Here is a 20,676-nt window from a genome sequence, read left to right as displayed (position 1 = left end):
AGTATTTTACGTTAAAACCATCAAGATTCATTCTTCATTTCATAATTACATAAAACAAATCATGTTGTGTGTAAACTGAGTTTAGGTAAGCTAACCATTCACTGTTTCCCTGTGTGTTATGTTTCATTTGTGTGAAGCAGCGAACCCCCGCCACACACATACCCCCCACAAATTCACACCACCACGTTGCATCAATAAGACGACTTTTGCAGCTCTGATGTCCCCGAGCTGTTTTCCTGCCTGCCTGCTGAGCACTCTGTCTGCCTCTCAGCGACTCTGCCATTACCTCATTACAGTCACAAGGATCTCTGTGTGTGTTTGTGTGTGTGTGTGTGTGTGTGTGTGTGTGTGTGTGTGTGTGTGTGTGTGTGTGTGTGTGTGTGTGTGTGTGTGTGTGTGTGTGTGTGTGTGTGTGTGTGTGAGAGTGTGTTTCTTGGCTAAATGGGTGTGGATTGAGACCTGCTGATCTGGAGCAAAATCAGGAGGACATATTGTATGACGATATGGTAAGCAGACAAGTCCTGGGCTGAAACCACAGCGTACAGAGAGCAGACCAAATCAACTGTCTCACATGACCATTCATATCTGGTCTTATCTGGTCATATGTGGTCATCATAATTCATTTGAACATGTCTTTTACTAATGATGCAGCCTGGCTCATCTCAAGGCCAGAATGAAGCTTTCATGGTTAAGACGTTTAGCTTTTACATCCCAGTTGACAGAAACAAAAAACATCTCTCTAACATGAGCTTTCATGTCAGCACCAGATCTAGCATTGAAATAGGTTTGGTTTCAGTCCCATCAGCTGAGATATTTTTAAGTTGAGGCATTCTTTGTTTTAGAGTACATCTGCTGCTTGACATGCCTGCTGTATTTTTGCAGCAGATCCTTTGACGGGGAACAACGGAGGGCTGGTAGTCCTACAGTTGATACTTTTTTAAACCTTATTAGTGTAAGAAGGATGAAAATGAACGACCTAAATGATCCAAACTGGCTATGTGTTCTAAAAACCTTTGTAATTGAAAATTGGAAGACAACATACGCAACTAAAACAAATCTATTTTGGAATGAGAAGGAATTATATACTATAGGTGTAAAACTTCACAATAAATCCAGACTCTCTTCACAATCGCACCATTCTCCTTCACAGTACCCCACTCACTTTCAGCATTACTCTATCCTGTCTGTCCCATGGTACCAGGTGGAACAGCATTGTGGAGCTGGTTGAGCAGAAGAAAGATCAGCTGGACTCGATGTTACGCCTGCAGAACTACCTGCTGGAGTGTGCCGAGATCAAGTCCCAGATCCAGGACAAGAGAAAAGCCATCGACGCCACTCAGTACATGGGCAGCGACCTGGGAGGAGTCCTGGCTCTGCAGAGACGCCTCTCCACCATGGAGGGAGCCCTGTCTGTCCTGGAGCCCAAACTGCTGCATCTACAGGTATGGAATTATGGGAAAATACATTGAGTTTACAAATGTTCAAGGACGACATTATTAAAGGGTTCAAAAATCTCATTAAAAAACACTTAATATACTATAACTGGAAATGTTAACTACCTGCTCATTTTTCCTTTTATCTATTTATGTTTTTCTATTTATTAAAAACAAACCACCGTTGGTGCAACAGGAAATTTGGAATGAATCAGTAAGATAAGATAAGATAGGATAGACTTTATTGATCCCACAATGGGGTAATTCACTTGTCAGAACAGCTCAATGCAGCACAACAAAATAACAAAAATACACATTCAATTTAAATAGGATAGAAAAATACACAAAGAAAGAATTAAAATAGGAAATAGAGAGTAATAACTGTAATATGTACACTATAAACACAGTTATGGTGATATATAGTAACATAGTGGGCATGTATTCAAATAAATAAATAAGAAATTATTTTTGAACAAATAAGTGAGTGTGAGGAACCACAAAAGATACAAAAAAAATGTACGGGTTACAATGTTTTTATACGCAGGTTGTATTATTGCAGCACAAAAGGCTACAATCACCATAAAGCCGTCTCTGTTTGGTGATGTAGGAAGAGGCGGAACATATGGCCACCGCACACCCAGGTCGGGCCATGGAGGTTCTCGTGCCGTTTGATGGCATCAGTGTGGAGTGGGAGGAGCTGAAACGCACCCTGCAGGGCTGTGAGGACTCGCTGATGGTGGCTAGCAGGCTGCAGAGCTTCATCCAGGTACACTGAGATAGATGTGAAGAGGGGCTTCTGATGGAGGAACCCTGGGTGCTGGGAATGACGAGAACCAGAGGTGAATGGGGTGGAGGAGGGTCGCATCGGTTCTGCCTGAAATGACAACTGACAGCAGCAAAGAGTAGAACAGATTTAAAGTTTGAATGCAACAGCGCAATAGATCAAAGAGATCTGGCTGGTTTAACTGAAACGTAAACGCCCACATTCAGCTGATTAGGTTGGGAGAGAAAGCATAGTAGTCTTCCTGAATGGACTTATGCTGAGCTTCATTTCATGCATCCAGAAGAAAGTGATCATTCTGAATAGAGACTGACTTGGCATCTTCCTCCACCGCAGTGATACTGGCATGCAACTGACATAACCAGTTCAGTTTTTTGTTTGTTTTAAACAAATGAACTAAAATATGTAAAATCACATTGTTGCTTTGAGTTAGTTATTGTTTTGATCCAAAACAACTTTGAAATCTCAGCACTTCAGTAATAATTCCATCACTGGTATTGATCAGCAACCCAGGCAGACACATAATGCTCTGATAATGATCGGACAATAGAAACCTTATCTGCCTCTTCAAAGGCTGAGAAAGGTTCAACTTCCCAGAAGAGGTGCAAGACACGTCAATCACAATTCTGTCAGCCAACAAATCAAAAATGTATGAGAGGCTGGGTTTCAAAAACAGACATTGAGAAAATCATAGTGGAGAAATTGGTTGTTTTAAGAAGTTAATTTTACTGGGTAAAGTAACATGCATCTATCTGCTGCAAGATTGGGTAACTGGTAATCTGGAAATAACCTGCAAGATCTGCCTTTAATTTCACTGTGCAAGAAGAAAGGCATTTCCCCACACAGAAGACTCTATCCCCCTACAGGTTGGAAGTGGAATTGTCCATTACATTACTTTGTCCAGTTCATTCGAACTACAGAGCCGCTACCCGATCTGGCAAACTTGCATAATGTAATGTAATGGACAATTCTGCTTTCAACCTGTAGGGGGGACCGAAGCGGGAAAAGTTCTCTAGTGTTCCTTTAACAGAATTGTCAGCCTGCACAAACTTCTGTACTGTTGACCAACAATAGAATTGATTAAGTATAAATCATGTTCCTCTCCCTGACTATCAGGACCTGGACTCGTTCCTCACCTGGTTGGTCCAGACGCAGACGGCCGCCGCCTCAGACCAGCTGCCCAACAACTTGGAAGAGGCGGAGAAACTCATCAACAAACATGCTGCCCTAAAGGAGGAGATTGGACGGTGGGTTACTGAAGACCACATAAGGCTTATTCTTGTTTTTACATTACATTACATACAACAATGTTTTTAGTGTTTTTTCATTAATACAATATTATTATTATTATTTTATAATTATTAACAAGGACCCATCCTTGTCCCATCCCACAACAAAATCTCTCACCCAACATCTGCCGTATTAGAAAAGCCAAAAAGCCAAAAACCTCCAACAAAGCTCCGCTACGCACAAATACAAAAACAAACAAGAATTGTACCTCTGCTTTTACCCTCCAAGACATGCCCCAGTCCTTTCCCCTTCTGGGGTTATTGCATTTTACATCTCCTGTCCCGCATTTTCCCTCTGCAGAAGCTGTTTTTTACTATTTGAACATCCAGTATCTTCCTAAAAGTTCTTTAAAACACACCAGGCGTTTAGAGCATAATTTCCGTCCATTTCCGTGCAGGTATGAAGAGGACTACGAGCGCTTGCAGGCCATGAACGAGCTGCTGGAGTCCGAGGAGGCTCCTCTCCCTCAGGCCGCCCTGCAGCAGTGGCTCCAGAAGCTCGACGTTGGCTGGAACAAACTGCTGGAGATGTGGGAGAGCAGGAGGGAAGTTCTGGTCCAGGCTCACATTTTCCATCTGTTCCTGCGAGATGTCAAACAGGCCGAGTCCTTCCTCAACAACCAGGTGAGACAAAACAAAGACAGAGCAGGTGGTCGGAGTTTACAAGGACTGTCTCCGGACAGCTCTTTATAGATATTTTAGCGGCATTTCTCAATGATAACAATGTCAGTTGATCTGTCTAAAACTCTCAAAATGAAATAGCTCATAACTTTTAGATGGATTGCCAGGAAGTTTGGTGATCATCTATAGTTTTACAGTGTGAAATATGCCCAACGCCAGGTGACGTGAAAAATCTATGTAGACTGCGATCTATTGTTCTTCATGACTTCACTATTTGTTGTGATTATGTAACTGACTTTCTATGTACTGGACACACTGATGAAACATGTATGATGTGCTTTTATGTTGCTGTTTTTACATTGCCCCTTTTAAGTGATGTTTCTCTGAGCTCGTCTGGCTGCCACTGAGGCTAAGACAAATCTCCTCTGCTGTGCTCATTCTCCCCTTTTCATCTCATCTTCTGATAGTGGCAGACCAGAAGGAGCAATATACTGCACACAAAATCAGTTGAGGAAAAGAATAAACAGCTCAAATAACGTTTTGATTTAGATGTCAATTTTTCAAACTATTTTTTTGGGCCCGAAATATAAAATAAACATCGATCTGCGTGAATAATGAAGTGAGGGGCAGCAAAGAAACACTTGCTTGACACTGTTATTGACCTTCTGCAAAGCCCTTAAAATATGCTAAGATGCAATATGAAGTCAAACAACTGACAAACGTTGATAAAACTCATTCTGCTTTTGTCCTTAAGTTGGTTCTTGTGATAATAATTGTGGTGTAATTTCAAGACACACCATGTTATGGTACGATGAGACAAAGGGAAAGCTTAGACAACATCAGGTCATTCACAGGCCACAGGTCAGGGGGACGAGAATATTTTAAAAACCAAACCTCTTCATGTATAAATATGTATGTGCCTCTAGAGATTCATGGAATCTAGGCAGCTGCATGATAAGTGAATGTTTTGTTTCAGGTCTCTTTTTGGAGGTAGTGGAAACAAGATGAAGGGGCCTGCCACACTGTAGCATACATCCCTTAGAGAGATAGGCTCAACTATGAATTTGGGTTAAGCATCTGTGTTTACATTGAAGGTTCAGCTGAACTTAACGTCTCCAGCATGAGTTTAAATGCTCCTTCAGGAAGACAGGAACTTCAGAGAGTTGGGACGGCACGACACGATAACACATCGTGGTTAAACTGTACTGCCTGCCTAAATTCTCTCCTAAATTGAGAGCTTCTGTATAATTCATCAAGGTCTCCCAAACCGTCTTCCGTGTGTGAAATGAGTCGTGCTGCTCCGGAGTTTTTCCTTAACAACGATGGTAAGAATCAACAGTCAGACCCGGGTCTTGCAGTCTGCATTGCTTTGTTTAATATCAGTCTCACGTACACAGGGGGTTTGTTTTTTTAATCTGAAATGTCACAGACAGAGCTGCCCTGGACTCTTGTGTGTGCATGTGTCTTTGTGTGTACATGTAAGCCAGTGTGCCGGCCAGAACGTCCCTTTTGGTTTGATAACAGATCTTTACCAGGGACCAGCTCTCATTATTAGCCCGGGGGGTTGGGTTAGAGAGAGCAGCATTTCTTCTTCAATAAGTATCAAAGACGTTCCAGGCCGTAGATCTCTGTCTGCCTCTCCCTGTTCTTTCGGCCTCAGCCTAATTTATTTTCTCTTTGTCAAGTTGTTATTTTTTTTTTTTTTTGTTAAAGATAATTTTTGGGGGGCATTTTCGGCCTTTATTTTGATAGGACAGCTGAAGACATGAAAGGGGAGAAAGAGTGGGGGATGACATGCAGCAAAGGGCCGCAGGTCAGAGTCGAACCTATGCCCGCTGAGTTGAGGAGTAAACCTCTATATATGGGCGCCCGCTCTACCAACTGAGCTATCCAGGCACCTTGAGTAGTTTAGTTTTAAAGGTCCCATGACATGGTGCTCTTTGGATGCTTTTATATAGACCTTAGTGGTCCCCTAATACTGTATCTGAAGTCTCTTTTATATAGGCCTTAGTGGTCCCCTAATACTGTATCTGAAGTCTCTTTTATATAGACCTTAGTTGTCCCCTAATACTGTATCTGAAGTCTCTTTTACATAGACCTTAGTTGTCCCCTAATACTGTATCTGAAGTCTCTTTTACTAGACCTTAGTTGTCCCCTATAATACTGTATCTGAAGTCTCTTTTACATAGACCTTAGTGGTCCCCTAATACTGTATCTGAAGTCTCTTTTACATAGACCTTAGTGGTCCCCTAATACTGTATCTGAAGTCTCTTTTACATAGACCTTAGTGGTCCCCTAATACTGTATCTGAAGTCTCTTTTATATAGGCCTTAGTGGTCCCCTAATACTGTATCTGAAGTCTCTTTTACATAGACCTTAGTGGTCCCCTAATACTGTATCTGAAGTCTCTTTTATATAGACCTTAGTGGTCCCCTAATACTGTATCTGAAGTCTTTTACATAACCTTAGTAGTCCGCCTAATACTGTATCTGAAGTCTCTTTTATATAGACCTTAGTGGTCCCCTAATACTGTATCTGAAGTCTCTTTTATATAGGCCTTAGTGGTCTCCTAATACTGTATCTGAAGTCTCTTTTATATAGACCTTAGTGGTCCCCTAATACTGTATCTGAAGTCTCTTTTACATAGACCTTAGTGGTCCCCTAATACTGTATCTGAAGTCTCTTTCCCAGCCACTAGAGCCAGTCCCACAATGAGCTTTCCTTAGGATGTGACATTTCTGTGTCTGTAGCAATTGAGGAGGAGAGAGGGGGGGGCAAGGTGGAGGGTGGGGGTGTGGCCTTGACCAACTGGCACTTTTCTTGTTTGAAAGCCATGATGTCTCTCTCTCTCTCATGGGTTGGCCAAATTCTCTGGGCGGTCAAAGCAGAGAAAGGGGAGGTAACCTTGCTCCTTATGACCTCATAAGGAGAAGATTCCAAAACGGCTCATCTGAGCTTTCATTTTCTCAAAGGCAGAGCAGGATACCCAGGGCTCGGTTTACACCTATCGCCATTTCTAGCCACTGGGGGACCATAGACAGGCTGGGGGAACGCATATTAATGTTAAAAAACCTCATAAAGTGAAAATTTCACGCCATGGGACCTTTAAACATTTTCTGATCTTTAGTGATCGATAGAACAAAATTAAGAATAGTGCTGCTACCTTCTAATGAAGGGGCAAATGCAATTTAACTATTTACTAAAGTAATTGATTCATTATTTAGTCTTTAGAATGACAATGACAATTTCACATATTCAAAATTACATAAAGACCAAGGCGATGCCTTCAAATGATTTGTTTTGTCCGACTTACAGTCCACAACCTAAAGATATTCACTTTACTATCACATAAGACAAATACAAGCAGCAGGGAGGCTAAAACTAAGGAATGTTTGGCCTTTTGGCTTGAAAAAATTATTCAACCAATTAACAGATTATCTTTTGATCAACTAATCAACAATGTTAATTGGTTCATTTCACAACCAAAACTGTTAAAAAGTAAAGGTGGTAGTTGCCCATATAATTTAGTTTTTTGTCCTATCAGGCCTACATTTCAAGAATCGCTCTAATCTATTCTGTGCTCTCCTAATATCTTTTCATTTATTGGAGGCTTTTAACTTTTCTTTTTTATCTCCTGACTTCACTCAATCAGTTCCTGAACCAAGTAAACAACTAAACAACTTACTTTTCCCCCCATCTTCATCTTCTAGGAGTCGGCCCTGGCTCACGTGGAGCTGCCCACCACGGTGGAAACAGTCGAAGCCTCCATAAAGAAACACAAGGACTTCACCACCACCATGGAGCTGAACCTGCACAGGATCAAAGCTGTGATCGAGGCTGGAGAGAGTCTGATCAGCCAGAGTAACATCTACTCTGACCGCATCAAGGAACGCATCGACACCCTCGCCAACAGGTACCACATACAAACATAAAAAAAGCTATATGAAGAGTAAATGAAGCTTAGATTAATTTAAGGCCAAAGCTCTGAAGCAGAAGGCAATATCTGTCCGTGTTTAGCAGTTGTTGTTTTTTTAAAGATAATTTTTTTGAGGGCTTTTCCCTTTAATATATAGGGACAGTGGATATACTGGAAAGGGGGAGAGAGATGGGGGATGACAAGTATCAAAGGGCAGCAGGTCAGATTCGAAGCCGGCCTACATGGGGCGAACGCTCTTACTGGGTGAGCTAGAGGCCACCCCAGAACTTTTTGTTCTGATATAGTATCAGTTTTACTTCATAAAAAAGCATTGAAAGCTATCAAAATTCCTCAAAATATAAAATTTTCACATTTAAAGTTCAGTTTTCCTTTGCTTTTCCTTTCCTTAGCTGAAATTATGACAAAAAGAATATATGCTTGCCACTAATGAGTTAAAGCACAATTAAATAACAAATAATATACCGTTTGAGCATATGAGAGCAAAGCCTTTTTGTATACAGTGATGGATTATCTTGCTCTGTGGAAATTGTTTTCATGCTGCATGAAAAACAGCAGTAGGAATAGTGTTGTCTGTAGGATCAATATGTGTTCTGGTTTTAATAAAAAATAAGGAAATAGAGATAGACTCTCGCTAGCTTGCAAACACCTGTAGTAGTTTTATTTTCCTTTATGAAATGTTGCAGATCTCAATTTAAGATGCCAGCAGTTTCAGATTTTAAAGCACAACGAAGTAAGCAGCTGTCCAAACACAATACAACAATAATACAAAGAATAATAGCAGCTAAAGAATTCAAAGGAGAGGGATCCCCAAGTATAAATGAAACAAAGCACGGAAAACAGAGCTCGGCCTGTTTAGTCCACAACTGACACCTGACCATGAAATCTGCGTGATGGCTGAGGTGGTAGTGTGTATATGTGTGTGTTGGGTGGGGGTTGGGTTTTTTTGTGTGCGCATGTGTCCAACAATAGCAATGTAAAGAACCATATGGTTTTTAGATTTCATTTACATAAATTAACTCATTGGACATGTATTTTTCTCTCATGGGGAGAAATAAATGAGCACAGCGCAACCTAGTTATTTGAAAGTGTTACATTCTGGTTCGGTAATAAATCATTCCACAGTTATCTTTCTGATACAGGTACAAATGAAAACTGGTCTTGTTTGCTGTTCTTTACAAATACAAGTCCTCCATCACCAACCTTTTAAAATGCATATACAGTATGTTGGGAATTTCAGATTGAGTTAAGATGTGAGTTTAGATTGTCAGAAATCTCAGCACCTGGTAAAGAAAGTGTAAAGATGAACAACGATAGGTACACACACTCCTACATATGGTATAGTTTTGTTTGTTTTTAGTTATGTTAACTTGTAACTAAATGTGCTGTCCCTTACTCTTTTAGGGGAAACCAGAACAGAGAGCAGGCCCAGCAGTGGCTGGAAAAACTGAACGACCAGTGGGAACTTCAGAGGTTTCTTCAGGACTGTCATGAGGTAGGAGGCCAACAGACTGGTTGTACTGGCTGAACTCTTACAGGCATTTTCCACCGGGCGCGTCTCCGCTGCGTTCCGGGGGCGCCGCGGGCTCCGCGAGCAATCACGGCCATTCAAGTCAATGCTTGGATTTTCCACCAGCTGCGCAACGACGCGTCCCAGAAGCATGCGTAAAGCAGCTCTCTGCTCCGCTAAAGATACGCACCAGGTCTATTGCCACGCCACGGCGGCAGCGCGCCCAGAGCATCCCAGTCAGTTTCAAAAAACACACACCCCAATGTCGTTATAACGTCTCTACAAACAACAGACAAAGAGATTCAGGTTTCTTCTTGAGAGGTGGAAAAGAACAACCATCACCACAGATCTTTTATCATCAGGACAAAGAAGCAAAGAAGAAGACATGGAGTCTAATTACAGGAGTGTTTGGAGTGGAAGGTAGATACTAGCTTAATAAACACATGATTGTTCTGTAAAGTACTTGTAAGCCTGCGAGTCGGGCAGCAAGACGCTCCGCTTCTGAGACACTCCCGGTGTGGTATGGCGCGTGGCGGAGGACGGAACAAAACCAGAACGCAGCAGAGACGCGCCCAGGGGAAAATGCCTGTTAGGGACCTAAGAAGGTCTGGTGCAGAAGTGAATTAAATTGATTTAAGAGCATTTTTAAAGGGAAGAACATGATCGTGTGTTTGCTCCTTTTTGTTACCATAACCAACTTCCCATTTTGGCAGCCTCTAGTGCTAGCGTAACAAATTTGTATTTCAAAAGTTTTGATGACAAGAGTTGTAACAGTTACAGTTTGTAAGATTTCCATTTTAAAATGAATGTGGGAAAATAAGCCTAACATATGCAGTTCCAAGTCACAATTTATTTTAGATTTGAAATGGAAATGTAAACAATAAGATCATCTTCTCATTTATTGCCAGTGTCATAAAGACATGTTAAAAGATAAAGTCCCAACTAGCTTGTATATAGTTTGCAATGGAATCACTTGATTTCATTATTAGAGCCTTTTAGCAGTTTGATGCTCTGTATCTGTAAACCTGACAGCACATACATGATAATGTATTGATTAATTATCTCTATAATTTCAGTCAGCATACAGTAGTTTTAGGATCACCAATTTAATTCAAATTCTTTTTGTTGGGAGCTATCATTGACATGGTCCACACCTCATGCATGTCCAGTTGTGTTGCACACAGCTCACCTCTCCTCACTCCTGCAGATTTTTGCTCTCTCACCCTGTGGAGTCACAGGCTTCTTTCTGGGCCAAAACCTTGTTTAGTTTCAGCAACTTTCTCTCTTTGGCTCTACTGAATAATTCAGCAGCACAGCTCCTCATCACTTATTCAAAGAAGGCAGAGTGTATCTCACTGTATCTGTGTCTGTGTCTGTGTGTGTGTGTGTGTGTGTGTGTGTGTGTGTGTGTGTGTGTGTGTGTGTGTGTGTGTGTGTGTGTGTGTGTGGCCTACAGTGGGCGAGTGACACTGCGTCAGTCTGTAGGAACCTGAGCTCTCAGCTGCATGGGTGTGTTCTCTTGTTTTGGTCCATGCTGCATCCTCATGTCCTCCTTCACCCAACTTTTGTATTCATAAAACTGCAAAATTTCAAAGTGTCTTGTTTGGTGCATCTTTTTCCATGTAGCTCTTAGTCTCGACCCTCCTTCGCTACCAGATGGGTCTGACCCATGAGTTTGCTGAGGGGCAGTGGCTGAAACGGGTAATTGCATTGTTTAAAAATTGAGTGGAATAATTACGTCTGGCATGAACAGATATTTTATAAATATCTTAAATAACACAAAACTAAATGGTGGTAGGTAATACATCAGATTTCATATACTGCTTTAGTAAAAAACATATTACCTGGCTGACGATGGGAGCAACAGGACGTAAAAAAATGAAAATTACTGTTGCACTAGTCTGGACGTCTTACCGTGCCAATGTTGCAATAAAGGTTTCCTAAATGCCACATTTGATGTCAGCTTACTAATTGATTGCGGGTTTTGTGTAGATTTGGACTTTGATACGTTTGTTCCACTTTGTTTAAACGGCAAAGTGGAGAGGCCTCGTTCACCTGTTTGGAGCTGGCTGGTGAATGTGACGCTCATATAGGCCTTGCTGGATACACCGTGACTCTATTTGTGGATCTACTGATCGCTGTGGATTACTTTCTTTTTTCTTAACATTTTATGGTGTGATTGCGCTTGGTTTCTGCGTTCATGACAACTGTACAAGGTAGAATTTTTATATAACTCACCTGTTATAATTATATGAAGGGCTAAAGTTATGCATATTTAAGGGATTGGCTGCTTTGAGTGACAGGTGGCTGCAGTCAGAGGAGACGAGCATAGACTGTAGACTTCAATAGGCCTGCCTCAGCTCCATCCACGCTCCACCTCTTTGCCCATATTTGAATTACCCGGCGAGCAGGCGGCATCAGGCACTGCCAAGATGGCGACGGGCGGAGCCACGGGAGCCGCCCACTTTGAGCTTCATTTTTGCTCTTCAGAAACTTATTTATAAACCTACCATATTTTATACTGTCTATATGTCAGAACAGCCTTTGGTACTCAAGAAAATGCTGTTGTATTTTATTGACTTAAAAATCTGTTTGTGTGGTGGAAGTGTCATATTGGTTCATCACCAACTTCAAGACAAAATCATTTGATCAACTGTGGAGAGACGAGTGGCAAAAATCAAACTGTTCCAGTGATGATAAGTTGAACATGCGTGCAAGAGGTGCGCCAGGAAGTCATCAGTGTTAATGTTGGTTCACCTTATTTTGTGGTACAGACTTTAAAGCTTGTTTAAAGGTACACTGGAGTTACAATTAGATAGATAGATAGATAGATACTTTATTGATCCCCAAGGGGAAATTCAAGGTCCCAGTAGCATACAGACATCACACACAACATACACATACATCATAAACAGAATGATAAAATAACAAATAACAAAAAAGGAATAATATGGACAATAAAAGAGAAGATACTAAATCAAAAATCCACATGAATGTACTAAGTGATGTATAACCATGAGACGCTTGCAGTGACAGGCAGGTACGGTGCTCTATGGTGAGGGTGCTCTATGAGAGTGTGTGTCATGGTGGTAGTGCAAATAAATCCAATAGTGCAAGGACAAAGGGTAAAGGAAGGGGTTGTGCATATGGGCTAATATAGCCAGTAAACAGTGTTAACAGTGTAAACAGTGGGCCAGTGGACAGTCAGTACATACATTAGGGGTGTGACGAGACACTTAGCTCACGAGACGAGACACGAGATTGGGTTCACGAGAACGACGAGATGAGATTTTAACACTATTTTAAAGAAAACTTAAATGATGAAATATGACTGGAAAAATAGTCACAAAATGAAAAATGAGCACTGTGAAAGGTTTTACCACAAACTCAAATGGCTTCTCTTCTGTACAACTAACCTCTTCAGACCTAATAGCTGTGGTGTCTCTCTCCTCCCAAACCCGACCTTACAATTTATTAAATCAAATAATTACTCATTTCTTGCACTGCACTATCTATCTATACTTTTATTCTTGTATTTGTAGGCCTGATTTATCTTCATGACCTAATTGCTCTTTAATGTTTTATGTAAAGCACTTTAAGTTGCCTTGTTGCTTAAAGGTGCCAAAGAAATAAAGTTACTTTGCCCTACAACCTCAGCCTGTCAGTCAATCACCAGGGCATTCACTGGCAGTCACCAGAAAGGGTAACATTAACTGCACGGCGATCTCGCTGTTATATCATACTGCAGAAAACGCTGTCTGCGTGAAGTTATGAAAGGTGTAACCACACACATAACTGTAATTCTGCTGGTATGTAGGCTACTGATATCGCGAGACAACTTTTAACCTCGACGAGAAATATCGTAACGTGGGACGAGATCTCGTCATGCCGCTAGTATCAATAGTTGTAATACACTCCATAGATTAAGCTGCTCTTTTAGAAATACTTCCCTTACTCTAGAGGAATACAAGACAAAGTGTTAATCTCTGTTACTGTTAGAATCTACTCAAATTACAGCAGAGAAAACCAGTACTATTTATTACCATATACAAAACAAAGCCCAATTTCAAAAGGTCTGTTCTTTTAGTACTGGTTTATTATGTATTTTATGCATTTTATAAAGTGATTTATTTTATGTTTGTATTTGGTTCAGTTATTACACAGAGACATGGGCTCTTAATTAACTTGGTAATTAGACACATTTTTAGACAACCGCGAGTTGGTGTTGGAATTTCTGGCTATTCTAGTTGTGAACAATACGGGAGTGTAAAAATATTGAAAAGCGTATTTATTGTTTCCTCTTAAATAATCCTAAAAGCCCCTTTTCAACCTGTCTCTTCCTCTTTATCTGCAGTCCAACTCCATCTTCAGGACTAAAGGGTATTGAAGAGGTGAACTCAGTTAGAGATCATACTCTAGCTTTTTACCCGGATTGACCTCCCGGTCTGTTTCAGGAAAAGAGCAGGTGTATGCCCAAAGGCTGCATTGCTAGACACAGTGTGTCTTTATATAATAGATGTAACACATGCAAAACTCCCTCTGTCTAACGTCTTTTATATCGTGTTTGCCGACCAACAGTCCAAAATCCCAAATAGATTGAATTTGTAGTGATAAAAACCGAAACGGAGTAAAACACTAATCGATTTTCAAAGTTTTTGATACATTTTCTGTCACTGGACTGGATCAATGAACGGCTTCATCGTTTTTAGGTCCACACGCTCTCACTAACTGATGTCTTTGAGCCCAGCGGTTCAAATACATGGAGATGGTGAAGTGTAATGACGTGATGATGAGACGGTGAAGCCTCCTCTCTCCCTCCTGTTCCGCTTCTTTTCTGTCCCTTTCTTCCGCTCCGACATCAGACAAACTTCTCCTCCTCCCCCTCTCTCATTCATTCTCTCCCGCCCCACCCCCAACCAGCACCCTTACACTCCCCTTCTCTCCTCCTCCTCTTCCCAAAGTCAATTCATTTACAGTCTCAAGGGGGGCATCAGACTGTGACCCTCTATGACCCCTGCAGTCGTGGGACCTGTAGGTGTGCGTGCGTGCGTGCGTGCGTGCGTGAGAGCGAGAGAGAGAGAGAGAGAGAGAGAGAGAGAGAGAGAGAGAGCGAGCCTGTGTGTTCATGCATATATGTTTGTGCAATCCTTATTTTGTGAGTGTCCACACATTCATGTTTGCCTCTGCATGTATGTGTGTGTGAATGTGTGAGGCGTGTTTACTCATGTAAGCTGGCATGTCTTTCTTAAATGTGTGCGATTGTGTGTGTGATAGACGTGACAAACAGAGGGGGTGTGTGTTAGACAGAAATCCAACCCTAGTTCTTTTAAGGGAAGACTACAACTACATCATTCAGGGTAAATCCCTGCTCTGTCCAATCCTCTACTACTTGTCTCTTTCTTTCCACTATCACCCCTCCTTTTTTCTTTCTCTTGTCCTCTGTCCAAACCTCTACTCTCTCTCTCTCTCTTTCTCTCTTTCTCTCTCTTCTCTCTGCTCTACCACTGCAGCAGAGTCAGTCAAGCTGCTTGGGACTGCTGCAGAGAGGAAGAGAGGGATGGTAGAGGAGGGTGCTGTGTGTAGTGCGGGAGGGGAAGGGTAAAACAAAAGCAGCTGTAGATGAGTCGTGAGCTTGGCTGTTAGCGGAGACCGGCGTGTTTCAATCTTGTGCTTGTCAGTATTTCTTTACCTTCACACTCATCCACCACTTAAAGCCCACCTCCCCCCTCCAACTCCTCCAGGTCAGCATCATTAGCCGTGACCGGTAAGCCTGGAGGCACGGCCTGCGTCGCCTGCCCCCAAAACCCCAATCCCAGTCTTTCGCTCCTCTCCTCTCCTCTCCTCTCCCTCCTCTCCTCTCCTCTCCCTCTCCCTCTCCCTCCTCCTCCCCATCTCTCCACCAACCAGACAGGCAGCCCGCTCACTCACTCACTCGCCCACTCACTGAAGGTGTGAGGCAGGGGAGGGGCGCCCATGCACTGGCTCAGCTGCCTGCCATTTCATTGTTTTGGGGAGGAGGATTTTTTCTCCTTCTTCTTCTCTCAGTCCTCCTTATTCTTGCCCTCTCACTCGTCACTGATCCGCCTCCGCCCCTCCTCTCTCTCCTGGTTGTGCATATAGCGAATCCTCAACAACATAACAGAGAGAGAGAGAGACAGAGAGAGAGAGAGGAGCGGCGCAGCCTTAGTTTGAAGTCTCCAGTCTGTCTCCTCAGCCTCTAGTCTTGTTGTTATTTAACCACACCTTTTGTGTGGCTGTCTCGTGTTCAGCTCTCCAGAAGGTGCCTCTCTTTCTCTATAGCTCTCTCTTTCCTTTCCTTTCCTTCCTCTCCTCGTTCTCTCTCTCCATCTGGCTCTGCGGTGAAGAGCGTCTTTGCGTGTGTGTGACGGCGGACCAGCGAGGATGCAGATACCAGCGGCTGTTTGCAGCTGCCACAATCCCATGGGCTGTTCCCGCTAAATGCTGCCGGTAAACGGGTTATTCGCTTTACAGTTGAGTTAAGAGAGAGGGTCGGAGGTGCAGGTGGAAGTGTTGCATGCAGGTGTGAGGATGTTGATAACGGAGAGACGAGGGTGCTGATGCTGACCTAAATATTTTGGTGATGCTGTCAGCGCAGGCGTGGAGTGTTCTCCCTGTGTGTTTGCTTCACACAGACACACGTGCAGATTTTACTCTTTGGTGGACAGTGGATGTGTGTGTGTGTGTGTGTGTGTGGAGGGGAGTTGTTTGCTGTGTGTGTGTGTGTGTGTGTGTGTGTGTGTGTTGATGCTGTGGTTCTGTTCTGTTTGTGTGTATATGTAAATCCTTGCCACCATGCTTGTTGGTACACGTGTGTCTGCCTACATGTGCCTGCTGTGCGTCATTAAATATTCATCTCTGTGTGTTTGACCTTGTATTTCCCACTGTATGTGTTGCTGGTGTGTTTATCTACAGTGCACTCCATCTTAATTCTATTTATCATATACATACATACACATACAGAATTATAACATTTGTGTGTGTGTGTGTGTGTGTCTCTTATGCAATCAAGCATATAGCGTTTCTCTTATGAACTGGACACTATTTCAGCATGTACCTATTAGTGGGTGCGAGAGCGTTTTGGTGTGTCCAGATCTTTTTAAAATGAGTAATCAGTTCGTACACACCAACGGTTATTTACAGTATGTATGCTCATCCAGTATTGACACCTCTTTCTCTCTCTCTCATTCTCTCCCTGCGTCTCCCGCCCAGCTGGGGGACTGGGTGTGCGAGAAGATGCTAATGGCGAGGGACAGCAGCCGAGACGAGACCCAGAAGCTTCATAAGAAATGGCTGAAGCACCAGGCTTTCATGGCCGAGTTGGCCCAGAATAAGGAATGGTTGGACAAAATTGAAAAGGTAAGTGCTGCCGGTCCCTAAATGATAGTATTTTCCTGCCATGCAAATACAGTTTGGGTACTTTTTTCCTCTTGCTTGAAAGTTTACTGGGTCCTTCTGATGTTTAGTGAGTTGTATGCCTTTGCCCTTTTGATCTTTGGAGGATAATAAAATGCCATAATTATGTTTTTGTGTATTTTATCATGTAGCATTTTCTTTTGACAGTAATCAGCAGAGGATGTCAGGATTGAGAAGGAATGACATGATATATTGGTTTATATATTGGAAGTACTGAGCTACATTTCATAATCTGTGTTCTTCTTACAGTATGCCTTTGTCTTTTTGATGTTTCAGTGTGTCTCTGTCTGGCAGATGTTGTCAATATATTATTTTACACATACTTTTTGTTGTAGTTTTATAAACATTGCTCCTACAATTCGTGCCCAAAAAATTGGCATCTTTGAAGCTTTGTTTGTTGTCATATGTTGCTTTCAACAGTCACATATCAAAGTGCCGGATTCCAGACTCCTTTGTGACACACCGCTGTAACAGTTTTTACAATTACAATTTTTCATTTACGATTAAATGTATGCAGAGATAAAGCCTAAACTCATCAAGTGTTAACATTATTTTGTCTACCTCCTATAGGTACTGTAGAATGGCACGTAGACTTTTAGCCATTTTTCCGTGGAGTCTTAAACAGCACTTAACATCAAGCTAGGAATACAAAATAGAAAAAGAATTGTAAAGGCACATACCTTTATGTTGAATCATGGATGTTACACTGTAGATGTCAGCTTATTGCACTAGTGGTTAGCAGAGAAAACAATGTTGATTTTAGGACTATTATAAATGTTAGCTGTGTTTGAGTGTTTTTATGGTCCCTCAAGGTTAAGATTTATTTTTTGCAACGATATCATTTTAAAAAGAAAAGTGACCTCTTATGTCTACTTCTCTTCAGACAGTCATCACGGATGTAAACAAAGCTTGGAAATCAATCATCAAAAGTTGCACAGCCTTTCAGTACATAATGGCAAATTTATTTTTAACCTTTTCATATAATATAGCTGGTATTAAACACTAAAGTGTTAAACTCACATAATTGAAGCATAACAAAGCCAGTGGCAAGGGCAGAAAGTATTACAGAAGGATTTTAAATATAGAGAGGGGAGTACTGTAACCTTCACCAGTGCTCTGTGTCCTGATATGATCTGTTTCATATTAAGGAGATTTATACAGCACATCAGCCTCTTGTGTAAAGATGCTGTCGACACAGACCTAATTGGGTTAGCCAGTGTTTCCCCAGCTGTACGTCCAGGTTTTACTGGGTTGACTTTGGGCTGTTGTGTTTACACCTCTCACTGGCTGCAGTGACGTAAATCTGTATGTGTGAAATCAGTACTGGTCAGTAGAACTGTAGTTCAGGGCCACATTCCCCCGGGAACTCGTCAGTAGTTTGTGATCCTATTTTAGGCAAAGTTGCACATTGTGTGTGTGTGTGTGTGTCTGCGTGTCTGTGTTGGCCTGTGAGAAGCAGTGAAGGCGATAATTGAATTGACATTTGCTCATGTTATAATACTACAGATGGCCTTAGATGTTAATTTGCTGTCTATGTTGTCAATACATTTCTGCATCTCTCAAGTTTAATTGCTTGGACAGAAATTTTCAGAGGCATTTTGCACCTCACTGATTAAATATTACAATCCTCAGAAAACATGAACACCTTTTCTGTCCATTAGAATATATAAAAGATGATATAATTCCCACATGTTCAGTCTTTGTGCTGGCAGTGTTTACTTGTGTAATTTAATGCTACAACTAGGCATGGGCCGGTATGAGATTCTGACGGTATGATAACCTTTACGGTTATTTGCAATTACGGTATTGCAATTACAGCTATAAATATATTATTTTTGAAATGTCTAGGTAAAAAACTACTTTTTTTCCATTTCACACAATGCATTTTATTTGAAAACACACTGCACACTGGCAGGGAGAGGGATAAAAACAGCACATACCTTAGGAACGGTATGACAGAAAATGTTGGTGTTTTTGAAACCGTGACTTTTTCAAACCGTGGTATACCTTGAAACCGGTAACCGGCCCATGCCTAGCTACAACCCAGTTATGGCCTGCATGACCATAACTGAGTTTTCACTGTTTGTTGAAATTCTGCAAAAGTGAAACCTTTTGAACTAAAGCAAAAACATGCTAAAGCTAAGTGTTTTTTCACATTCACTTCCATGCTCATCTTTCTGAGCTGCTGATGCTGTTTCTGGTCATCAGATTATGTTGACAGTAGTCTCACTGTGCCTGCTATCAGCACAACATTAGATAGTGTGTGTGTGATGACCCTTCAGAGAACTCAAAGTGAGTGGCTGCTGAAAGAGTTTTGACAGGACACATGGATGATGATGATGATGGACCCATATGGGCTGTTGTGGAAAATCAAACTTGTGTGGTTAGCAGGCTGCTCATCTGTGTCGAGTGTTTGGTATAAACAAATCTTGGCACTGCATCATTCTGTACTGAGGAAACATCAAATGATCCATCAAATATTTCTATACTGAGTGTATTTCAGTCATTAAAGCTCATCATACTGTGTGTGTAGTGGAATTTCCAAACTCATGCTATTGAAACAGTGGTACCCCGATCTCATTCAAGTCAGTGTCCAACATAACCTCATAACCTGTCTCACTGGTGTCACGATTAGGATTTTCCCGTCAATGATTCGAATCGATTCACCACAATGTGAATATATCATTCTGGGCTCCTGAAAATGGTGATGGGGGATTTGTTTTATAGATTTTCGTCGATAATGAAAATAATTGTTAGTTGCAGGTCTAGGTCAGACACAGGTAAATGTACCTGGTATGACATAATTACAAAAGACAATTAAGTTATGGTCCATCATTCAGCTTAAATCAAATACAGTATATTCGGCATTTCAGCTTGTAGTGGTAAAACAGGGCGATGCTTTTTCTCCCACATTATTTGCAATTTATATAAATGATTTGGAAAAGGAAATTAAAGCATTGAATTGTGGGATAAGATGTGGAAATTAAATTATAAGTATTCTTTTGTACGCGGATGACATAGTACTACTGTCTCCATCTGAAGATAATCTGCAGAGGATGCTCTCCTATATTGATGATTGGTGTAATAAATGGAGATTGTTTGAAAGAAAACGGAAATAATTCACTTTAGAAAACCTTTGACTACTCGCAGCACTTATGAGTTTAAAATTGGGTCACACAAGCTGAATTTTGTAGACTCATATAAATATCTAGGTTTTTATATTGATGAACATATGAATTTTAGAATTTATGATTTATTTTAGGAATTATTGGTAAAAGCAAGAATCTGAAAGACATAAGTTTTCAAACTTATTCTAAATTGTTTCAAGCCGGTGTGTGCCCTATACTTGATTATATTGTGGGTGTTAGAGGACTTAGGAATATATCTAATTGTGAATTAGTGCAAAATAGTGCCATAAGATATTTTCTGGGTGTGCATAAATATACCCCTACATTGGCGATAGTGGGAGACATGGGATGGGAATCATGTGAGGCTCGCTGGAAGATATGTATGGCCCAGTTATGGAATCGTCTATTAGATATGGACGCAAATAGGTTGACAAGGAAAATATTTCTCTGGGATAAGCACATTCTTGGTCTTTGGTCTAACGACAAATGCAAATTGTTTTGTAATTATGGTTTTGGGGAGTTGTTTCTTAATAATGAGAAGTTGAA

General features: G+C 41.4%; 1 protein-coding gene across 6 annotated transcripts in view; it reads left to right on the top strand.

Annotated features, from left to right (window-relative positions):
• LOC120574254 (spectrin beta chain, non-erythrocytic 4-like) overlaps nt 1–20,676 on the top strand; it is a 117,944-nt gene that overhangs the window by 51,887 nt on the left and 45,381 nt on the right. For 3 of the 6 annotated variants that reach the window (XM_039824520.1, XM_039824511.1, XM_039824503.1), the window contains 7 exons: nt 1,202–1,442; nt 2,041–2,199; nt 3,331–3,461; nt 3,902–4,127; nt 7,835–8,037; nt 9,463–9,553; nt 16,799–16,945. In XM_039824520.1, coding sequence (XP_039680454.1) covers nt 1,202–1,442; nt 2,041–2,199; nt 3,331–3,461; nt 3,902–4,127; nt 7,835–8,037; nt 9,463–9,553; nt 16,799–16,945 — 1,198 coding nt within the window. Of the gene's footprint in view, nt 1–394; nt 507–1,201; nt 1,443–2,040; nt 2,200–3,330; nt 3,462–3,901; nt 4,128–7,834; nt 8,038–9,462; nt 9,554–15,719; nt 16,060–16,798; nt 16,946–20,676 lie in introns of those variants that run through there. The other 3 variants (XM_039824531.1, XM_039824552.1, XM_039824543.1) reach the window with 3 other exon arrangements.

This window comes from Perca fluviatilis, chromosome 2 (assembly GCF_010015445.1).
Source record: "Perca fluviatilis chromosome 2, GENO_Pfluv_1.0, whole genome shotgun sequence".
Lineage (NCBI taxonomy): Eukaryota > Metazoa > Chordata > Actinopteri > Perciformes > Percidae > Perca > Perca fluviatilis.
Note: the sequence above shows the minus strand (reverse complement) of the source record. Positions and strands in the feature narration are given on the sequence as shown.